The 9701-nt window shown below is 50.3% G+C and overlaps 4 protein-coding genes across 4 annotated transcripts; 2 read left to right on the top strand and 2 right to left on the bottom strand.

Annotated features, from left to right (window-relative positions):
* Window positions 1–44: 44 nt before the first annotated feature.
* Window positions 45–506, top strand: GUITHDRAFT_108193 (hypothetical protein; the record flags this gene model as incomplete). Its single annotated transcript, XM_005833085.1, has 1 exon — window positions 45–506. One exon carries the CDS (start codon window positions 45–47, stop codon window positions 504–506), a length of 462 nt encoding a protein of 153 aa, XP_005833142.1.
* A 726-nt stretch (window positions 507–1232) lies between these two features.
* On the bottom strand, window positions 1233–2307 carry GUITHDRAFT_108192 (hypothetical protein; the record flags this gene model as incomplete). The annotated part of the gene is made up of 2 exons (XM_005833084.1): window positions 1233–1846; window positions 1902–2307. The coding sequence occupies 2 exons, from the start codon at window positions 2305–2307 to the stop codon at window positions 1233–1235; spliced, it is 1020 nt and encodes a 339-aa protein (XP_005833141.1).
* A 5403-nt stretch (window positions 2308–7710) lies between these two features.
* On the top strand, window positions 7711–8283 carry GUITHDRAFT_86893 (hypothetical protein; the record flags this gene model as incomplete). The annotated part of the gene is made up of 4 exons (XM_005833083.1): window positions 7711–7747; window positions 7859–7955; window positions 8006–8098; window positions 8147–8283. Coding segments are annotated over 4 exons (284 nt in total), but the record flags the coding sequence as incomplete, so codon positions are not given.
* A 44-nt stretch (window positions 8284–8327) lies between these two features.
* On the bottom strand, window positions 8328–9373 carry GUITHDRAFT_70869 (hypothetical protein; the record flags this gene model as incomplete). The annotated part of the gene is made up of 2 exons (XM_005833082.1): window positions 8328–9241; window positions 9283–9373. The coding sequence occupies 2 exons, from the start codon at window positions 9371–9373 to the stop codon at window positions 8328–8330; spliced, it is 1005 nt and encodes a 334-aa protein (XP_005833139.1).
* Window positions 9374–9701: the final 328 nt, after the last annotated feature.

Here is a 9701-nt window from a genome sequence, read left to right as displayed (position 1 = left end):
GTTATGGCTATGGAAATCCGGGCGTGAAGGGAAGTCTTTTCGAGATGCTTTTCTTCAAGAAGATGGAACAAACAGGGTTGAGTGTGACTTACCGTGGCCCGAGACAGACCGAGAGCTGGGATCGATGTCTTGTGGTGAATTTCTCATCATTGCAAGGGATCAAGACGCTTCCTGCGCAAAATACGTGCTTGAGGCCCATTAGCGCGTTTCAGGGGGGCTATGACGCAGTGATGGTCGACAAAGAGAAGCGGAAGGTGATGTTTGTACAAGCAACGATCGCACAGAAACACTCTTTCAAACTCTCTTTCTTCTTGAAGGCTCTGAAAGCGCTTAACATCCCGGAAGGTGGGGAGTGGAAGGTGGAGGTTGTTTTCCTGATTCCGGTTGAGGAGCTTGCAAGGTTTGAGATCAAACCCATCGAAGACAGCGGGGCGCTAAAGGATTACGGATGGAAGAGAGGAGAGGAGGCAATGCAAGCAGAAGTAGCAGGGATTTCTATCTTATAGTCAGGGAGATCCTTAGAGAGGAGAGGTCACATGCCGAAGAACATCGTTTCTTGAGGCACGCATGGAGGTAGCCAAACCCCTTCACAGTTATGCGGCTGATGTTTGTGAAGAGTAAAGTCTTGGACATGTCAAGCAAAGGCTTTCACTGGTCATGTTGTTCCAATCGAGACGCAGCAGTTCTTCATCATCCGTCTCCTTCCATGCCGAGGCTGAGAGCCAAGTGCCTACTTGTCATTGAAGCTGGCGCCCAGATGACTTAATTCGTGCTCGCGCCGGCGCAAGGCACACTCGAGCGTTTGTCCGTTGAGGGTACTCCATGGCGGCAGGCTGCAGCAGGACTCGATGGAAAGGTCGCCCCTTTCCGCTCTTCTTTCCTTGCATCATCATTGACACGACGGTGAAGGTTGTACACTGCAACTTCAACAAGTTCAAGCAGCTCTACTCGTATGTGACAGCATGCTATCTTTATTTATTATGTATCCGGTTTTCGGGTTGAACCAGATTTTATGGAAGTTTATATCATACAAATACATATCCCATAAATTTTCGTGAAGGCTTCTCGGCAGTAGAGAAAGAGCTCCTGGTTGCTGACATCGCTTGCATCCATCGATAAGTACGAGCTATCGAGGCGGAAGCACTTTCTCTGCTCGCAAAAGCCCATGCGATCAAGCCCTGCCTCTGACTCCTCCCAAGCTATCCCTCGCTCTACAGATGACGGAATCTGCCTCAAAACCAGGTTCTCCTTGCAAAGCTGGGCCTCCTTCTTGCGAAGCTGCTCCACCTTCTTGCGAAGCTGCTCCTCCTTCTCCTTGCGAAGCTGCTCCTCCTCCTTGCGAAAAGCTGCTCCTCCTTCTTGCGAAGCTGCTCCTCCTTTTTGCGAAGCTCCTCCTCATTCTCCTTGCGGAGCTGCTCCTTCTCCTTGCGAAGCTGCTCCTCCTCCTTCTTGCGAAGCTGGGCCTCCTCCTTCTCCTTGCGAAGCTGCTCCTCCTTCTTGCGCAGCTGCTCCTCCTCCTTCTTGCGCAGCTGCTCCTCCTCCTTCTTGCGCAGCTGCTCCTCCTTCTCCTTGCGCAGCTGCTCCTCCTTCTCCTTGCGAAGCTGCTCATTCTTCTCCTTGCGAAGCTCCTCCTCCTTCTTGCGAAGCTGCTCCTCCTTCTCCTTACGAAGCTCGTCCTCCTCCTTCTTGCGAAGCTGCTCCTCCTCCTTCTCCTTGCGAAGCTCTCCTCCTTTTTCTTGCGGAGCTGCTCCTCCTTCTTGCGCAGCTGCTCCTCCTTCTTGCGCAGCTCCTCCTCCTTCTTGCGGAGCTGCTCCTTCTCTTTGCGCAGCTGCTCCCCCTCTTCCTCCTTGCGATGCGGATCCTTGTTCCTCTTGGCAAGTTGAAGTCATAGTCTCTATTACCCAGCGCTTGATTCTTATCCCTCACATACTGCTTTACTTGCAGATGAGTATCAATTGCAACTATGAAGCCTTCAAATATTACAGAGGATAGTCCCTTGACATATTTGTGGCTGACATTGGTCCAGTCGATGCCTTCCAATAGCCATCGACCCTCGTGAACGAGACGTATCCTCTCTGAAACTTTCAGCACTCTTTCATCGAATGCTTTGTGCAGGCCAGACATAGCCTCTGCCATTCTTGCTGTCGCTTCATGTCCTTCTGCCTTTAGTAGACTGATGGCCTTGTCACTGAACATCTTCAGCATGATATCCACCGATTGTGGATCGGCGGTCCCGTCGACTTCCATCTGAGTCATCCAAGCAGGATTCTTCTTGGCGATATCGCTGTAAGCTTTATGCCCCATCATCGCTTCGCTTGATGATGACTGCGACTTCCCTGATCCAATTCAACAAGTGATTGATGCACGGCGAGAAAAACAACTTGTTCGTAACTGGAGAGAGGACCGGGGATTGGATAACCATTCGTCGAATCTAAAGCGGATCTTGTGTTCATCAAAGTCATTTAGTCCATCAGCTATTCTTCGCTCCATCTCCCAAGGAGTGAATGTTTCCTCCTTCTCGTCATTGTGGTTGGCCAATGAAAGAACTTCTTCATATCCATACCGTCTGCAAAATATTTGAAGCCTGCAAAACATCTCTTTCAGGGTCGCTCTCGGCCTCTTGCTCGTGTTGCATCGTAGCGTCTTCTTCTTTTGAACTTGCCATATGGCCTGGTTCTGTCACAACTGCAAAACAAACTGTTTGATTTCTCTGAGTCATCTCGGCAACATCCATCTGTACAATTCCTTGCTGAGGTGTGTAAATCCACGAAGTGACCAGTAGACCATTCTTCCATTCGAGAAAGAAGGTTTCCATTCTTCCTGCGAATGTTGCAAATACGTGTACGAAGTTGATTCAAGTGCTCATAAATGACCTTTGTGCCTCCATGTGATTTACCAGATGCTTGTTGTTCGAAAACCTGCATGTAGTGCTGGAGAAACAATCTCGAAAATCCTTCTGATGTATGCCCATAGACATCTCCGAGGACCTTTAGTTTGTTCTGGATTTCAAACAAAGATACAGAACGAAGATTCCACTTGAGGTTCTGGGTCGCTGAACTCAGCTAAAAGATTCTAGTCTTCACACTCCACAGATAAAGTTGCATGGCCATGACATCGCAAGAAATCCAACAGCTTGAAAACCAAGGCATCATCCCATTTAGAGAGCAAGATCTGCTCAAGATCATTGCAAGTGTTTTGTTTTTTGAACCTTGCAACATGCGGCACTTTCGAATACTGGTCATCTCTCTTCGTCTGTGGCATGATGTGCATGTTTTCTTCGCTGGAGGCCTCGCCGGGCCTGCCCATGGTGTGGTGCAACATAGCTTTGCCCGCCAAAACTTTGATTTGAATTTTCTCGTGACACCCTGCCATGGCATGCAGCACCCCCTAAATCCCCCGCCGCCCCGAACGCTCTGCATGGAGGCGCGATGAGGAAAGGAGGGGGGGTATTTAACTAAATATTTGTACCAGTTTTAATTCCCACACTAGGGGTTGGCCCGTCTGTCAGATCATTGACTGAAAAACCGGGAAAACCAAACCGGGAGCAAGCAAGGAGGAAAACTTAGGAGAAAACCTACAACTCCGCCTCGAGAAAATACTAGGAAACGAAGGAGGCAGCAAAACCGCTACTCCAACCACGCAAGCGGCGACGGCAGGCAAGGCAATGAAGTCCGAGCCAGAACCACTGACCCCACTTCATCAACGATGGAGGCTGACTCTGTGAAGCGATCGACTGTCCCTCGTGCGAGGCTCAGTGGATGGGCCCGGCATGATGGGGCACTGGCCGCGTCAGTGCCGCAGGGCTCCACTGCCCGGGGGGCCCCCGGAACCGTTCCGGCGAACAGTGGGCTCGAAGGTTGACTTGCTGACTCTGGGGGATAGAGCCGCCTCCACTGTGTAGCTGCCATGAGCCCGGAGAAGTGTTACCCTGGCATCCAGGCGAGAGAACAGGGGACTGCCTCAGGGGGTCGAGAATGTCGGCTGAGGTCTGCGAAGAAGCTGGCCGTGGACTTTCTATGCAGTGTCGAAACCCCGGCGGTAAGACGAGAGGAAGTTGGCAGAATGAAGTTCCGGAAGTTGTAGGCATCCTTGGTAGCCTCGTCCCGGCGTTCCATTCGAAGGATCGGGTTTTACTGAGTCCGATCATGTCAGGTCCACTGGCCTGCAGCTGACTTGGCAGTGAACTGATTTATTGAGAGAGATTCCGCCCGGTCAGTCTGCATCTTCGTCCGGGAGTCGCCCGAGGCCATGACTCTGTGATGAGCCGCTGATGACGAGAGGCTTGAATGTTTCAAGTTTCAGGGCCGAGGCCTGCCACTGCCTAACCGGCCCCCGACGAACTCCTTGAAGTCTTGAAGGACCACCGTGCCAGCCCGTGACTGCCGCGGCCTCGGCGGCCTCCGCCTGGCACCTCACTGTGATACACAGAGTCTCTGGTCCAGGATCTTTCGTCAGCTCAAGGCCTCCCTGTCCTATGCTGCCATCATTGCGGGTGCGTACAGATATGCGTCTCATTCCTTCGGCGGCGGCCACAGCGACATCGGTGACATGGCGCGGGGGAATGGCCTGCGCGCCGGGGTTAAGTGAAGGTATCAGTTAAGTTTGAGGGACAGCAGTGGGCAGGATGAGGGTTGGTTCTCCGAGGCTCGCTGTCTTTTCTCTTCTCGCCGTTCGGCTTGTGCGGCAGTGTCAGGGTCAAGCCTCCTCTCTTCTCCTTATTGTCCTCGTACTGATTTTAACTTAACTTTGAGTAAAGAGCTCTGAACTAACCGTCGGGTGACTCAGGTGGAAGAGCCTGCAAGTACGGAGAGGGCGACCACGTAGATTGGTGCGGCGCGAGCCCCCCCGGCCCCCCCCCCCGTTCCCCCTGCTCCGGTGGCAGGGGTAAAGGACAAGGAGGCAGCAAAATAAAATATTTTTTTTTCAAGCAAGGGGTAAAGGACCGGAGGGGTGTAAAGGACAAGGAGGCAGCAAAATAAAATATTTTTTTTTCAAGCAAGGGGTAAAGGACAAGGAGGCAGCAAAATAAAATATTTTTCATTTTGTACTGTTATCGACGAATAAAACCTATTCTAATGAACATTTCAAATCAATTTCGTAAGGTCTCAAATTACATGGTACAAATAACTGAAAACCCTAAACCACCCCTCGATTCCCAGGGACTACCCTACAAGACACCGTATATGCCTACCTGCCCAAAATCCTACAGAACATTCTGTAGGCTTTCGCCCAGGAAAAACCAAGGAAAAGTGGCTTTTTGTCAGTTCTCGATCTCCCACTCGTACCGGTTATGACTAATGACCCGGTGGTTTCCCCCGAATGAGGGGGTGGTGGTACCTGGATTGTTTGAGAGGGGTCGTTGAATTACTTTTTAATACAGCGTATTTTTGTTCAAATTTCTCATAGCTATTTTTGTATGAGTCAGTTACACATTTGTATTATTTTCGTTTTATTTATTTTTAAATATATAAACACGTACACAATGTTTACATATTGTTACCAGGAACTTCCAATCCCGTACAGAATGTCACAACATACCGTACCGGTACTGCTTAGCCAAAAATCTAAGTGGGGTGGGTGGAAATCGTCCCACTGCAGCCCAAGAGGATTTATGATTGGAATGGTACAACTGAGCATGAGATTGTGATGATTGAGCAGAGTCTCTTGAGCTCCCAAGCATTCTCTTTCTACAAGCAACACTGCATGGCAAGCAAGGATGAGAATTTCACCGTCAATGGGGCTTTGGCATGTTACATGCCGGAAGCAACACGGGCCAAAGAGTTGTCGTCATGTGTTTGTCTAGGATGAATCGTATCCTCCTCATGTTTGGAAAGTTTTGAATAGCCTTGAAGATTTTCCTACAGATGAGCCGCCCAGTAATATTTACCTTGCCAACCCTTATGAAGCACATTCTGAGGTTTACACAGGATTTCTGTCAGAACCTGCAACAATTAACATGGACACATGCAAACGTATGAAGAAGCATGGACACATGTAAATGTATGAGAACCAAGACGAAAAATACACGTGGCAGACGGCAATGTAGCACGCGGACGAAGGGGGGGCCTCTCCTGCGGCGCGGCCGTCTTCAATGCTAAGGTCCTCTCATGTCTGGATGCTTGGGTTTCACATCCTAGCATACAGTCTATCTCTCATGTGCTCCTCAATTCTGGTTTCGTGTGCATTAAACTCAGTCTTGAGCAAAAACTGTCTTGTTACATCATAGGTTAATCATGATATCTGCATTACTTTGACATGGTACAAGTCTAACAAACTTGTAGTCCGTCGGTTATGAGCCGCTCGTTTACATGCTCAATCATGTTAATCTTATCAGTTCGGTTAGTCACAAGGTTTCTGGAGCCTTTCTTTCTCGGTTTGTTTCGTTACTGTTGAAAATTTCATGCACTCTTTCAAGCCTTGCACATTCGGATGACTTTTTCTCTTCAATCAGGCTCCGACGCCTCTCTAGCCGCAAGTTGTTTAGGCTTCTCATCCCAGCCACAACTGATTTGTTTGATTGATCTTCGAATAGGAAAAACAAGCCTCTCCCCAGCCAGATCGGTCGGTCGAAAATCTGCTTGGAGCAACACACCTGGAGCGAATTCGATTCTTATTTTTCTTGATCTTTGAGTAGGATCAAATGGAACTCCCAGGAGATCTGGCGGAAGTTTCATGTCATGGAGCTAGGCTGTGGCATGCATAACTGGAGCTACTTTTGGCTCGGCGAACAAGGTACAACTGTACAACATCATCAAATGCCTTGAAACCGTATGTTCCATCTCGCGGCGACGATCTCTGGCAACAAGTTCTTTACGGTTCAAAAATTTATCTTTTGGTCTTCAAATCAGTGCCGGCGGGCACACACTCTCTCCCTCTCTATCTCGCTTATCTTCTCTCTCTTCAGACTCTCCTATCCTATCCTCCATCTCTCGTCATTGCATCCGCTCGCCAGGCATCTCCCGAGTCCCCTATCTCTGCGCCGCACATCTAACAGCCCTGCATGAAAATCTTCTTCAGAATGGACAATCCTTGAATGGTTCAATGATTGCCCACTCAGCATGACTGTGAACTTGACGTAGTATCATCGTATCTTGACTTGGATCTGCTGACATTCTCTTGTTTGTGTGCCAGGCTTTCTAACGTACCATGTACTTTCCCAGAAAGTCGGGGGGAGGATGGATCATATGCCAGCCGTGCCAGCCAGATAGCGCGGCGAGTTAACTAGTAACAGAAGCTTCCAGAACCAAGACGAAAAATACACGTGGCAGACGGCAATGTAGCACGCGGACGAAGGGGGGGCCTCTTCTAGCCGTCTTGCTAAGGTCCTCTCATGTCTGGATGCTTGGGTTTCACATCCTAGCATACAGTCTATCTCTCATCATTAGTGTGCTCCTCAATTCTGGTTTCGTGTGCATTAAACTCAGTCTTGAGCAAAAACTGTCTTGTTACATCATAGGTTAATCATGATATCTGCATTACTTTAACATGGTACAAGTCTAACACTGTGACAAACTTGTAGTCCGTCACAAACCTGGCCGGGCCGCACTGCGGCAAACCCGCAAACCTGCGGCCCGGCGCCCGCAAACCAGCCCGCAAACCCTAGAGGGTTGTTGGGGGATGAGGGTACGAGCGGTTGTGCAAAGAGCTAACGATCGATGTCCGACATTGAGGAGGCGCTGAAGAGGATAACAGCACACAGCGGTGTCATGGGTGTGGCAGTTCTTGACGATGCCGGAAAACTTGCAAGGTTGATATACATCTTTCTTACTCTCCTTCTCTTATTTCGTTCTTGTTCGCTTTTTTAACCATCCCTGCTCATTGTCGGGAGTTGTTGAGCGCTTGTTGAGCACTTGCGCAGGTACAGTCTTCCGCAAGAGCTTGCAGAAAAATATGGGGAGCAGATCTTCGTCTTGCAATCAATTGCGCGCACAGCTGTCAGAGATGTCGATCCGCAGGCACTTCAGTGATGTTTTGCGCTTGCTCCCTGACACCCCCATCTGTTCAGAACGACTTGACCTACTTCAGGATTGATACGAAAAGGTTCGAGATTCTTGTTGCTCCCTTCTGGGGCGAAGTTCGTTATGGCGTCACTGGGGCGGTGAGTGAAAAGCAAGGATGGCGCTACGACATGACGGGCTTTGTGCAGACGAAAGAGAAGGGCTACACACTGTTTGTATTACAAAGAAAACCAGGACAGACATGAACGCAGTGAAGCATGCGAAAAAACTCGAATTAATTGCAACTTTAGCAAAGACGGATCATTCAATAATGTTTACAACTCCTACTCATAATGTCCTGATCCTCTTCCACTTTCTGTTCTTCACTGGTCATCCATAACAATTTTCAAACGCTTCGTCCTCAAACTCCCACGCGCTCGAGGTGTCCTTTCCTCGCCCAACGGACGCGCATGTAAAGCCTGTCCCATCTGTGGTGAAGTACGCATGCTGCAACGCGCGCTCTGCGGTGATGCGAGACTCTGCGTTCCATGCGAGGAGTCGGCGGACGAGCTTCACTGCCCAGATGTTGGGGAGGCCCAGCAGGAGAGGGTCTCTGCTCCGAAGCAGCTCGTGCATGTGCTCATCTGAGCACTTTGACGGCACAAGCGCACTCCTGCTCTGCTGGGAGTGGCTCTTGGCGCTAGGCATTGGTGGGTAGATGCAGTAGACGATCATGGCGCGGAAGAGATAGGCTTGCTGCCTGACCGCCGCGCTTGAGGTCCTCAGCTTCTGATCGATTATTGCGCGAGTCCTGGCGTCGACTTGGAAGACCTTGGAGGAGCCGAGGACGATCTCGAGGAAGATGACGCCGACCGACCACATGTCGTAGCTCGCGGGGCGCATGAGCGACATGGGGACGCCATCACCGAAGAGGACCTCCGGAGGCGCGTAGTCCAGCGTCTCGTCCAGGATTGAGGGACCCTCCTTCCCGTATAGATGTCTCAGCGCGTAGGTGTCAATGGCGCTGCCAAAGTCAGCGAGTTTGAGGAGAGGAGAGGAGGAGTCCGCCTGCTCGCCCTGGCTCAGCGTGTGAAGGATGAGATTCTCCGGCTTGAGATCGCGATGCGTCACATTCCGACGATGACAGTCGGCGATGCCCTCGAGCAGCTGCCGCATCAACTCCCGCAGAGTCTCCTCTCCTCTCCTTGACGTTCGCAGGTCCTTCCACCTACGCCCTCCTGTGAGACTTGCACTTCTCTCGCTCTCCTCATACATCCGTGACACCGTGTAGCGGATGGAATCGCCTTCCGCGTTCGCCTGTTGGAAGATGAGAGGAGAAGAGGACACTTTGATAGAACCTCATAGAGAAAAGAGCGAAGAGAAAACCCCTCGTGGTAGAAGACAAGCCATAAGTTGTTGGTTGACTGCGTGCTCATGTCAAATGAAGAGCTGGGCGAGTAAGTGTGACGAGCAAAAGAGACAGCAAGGAAGGGGAAAAGGACAGCGAGAGAAGGAAGCGAACGAGAAACAGACGCAGCGAGTAGAGAAGACAAACAGAGCAAGGCAAGATAGGAAGGCAAAAGCCGAGGAAGCAAGCAAAGTAAGCAAGGAAGGAAACAAAGTAGGAAAGCAAGCAAAACAAAGTACAAAAGCAAGCAAGCAAGCAAGGAAAGGCAGGAAGGGACGCTAACGTTGGAAGACTCATCCGCCTCGATGAATGACTCGACGAATCTGCAGACATGAGGGACGTCTCTGAGCTGATAG

Source organism: Guillardia theta (assembly GCF_000315625.1).
Source record: "Guillardia theta CCMP2712 unplaced genomic scaffold GUITHscaffold_32, whole genome shotgun sequence".
NCBI lineage: Eukaryota > Cryptophyceae > Pyrenomonadales > Geminigeraceae > Guillardia > Guillardia theta.
The sequence above is the reverse complement of the archived record's forward strand: the minus strand, read 5'-3'. Positions and strand labels throughout refer to the sequence as shown.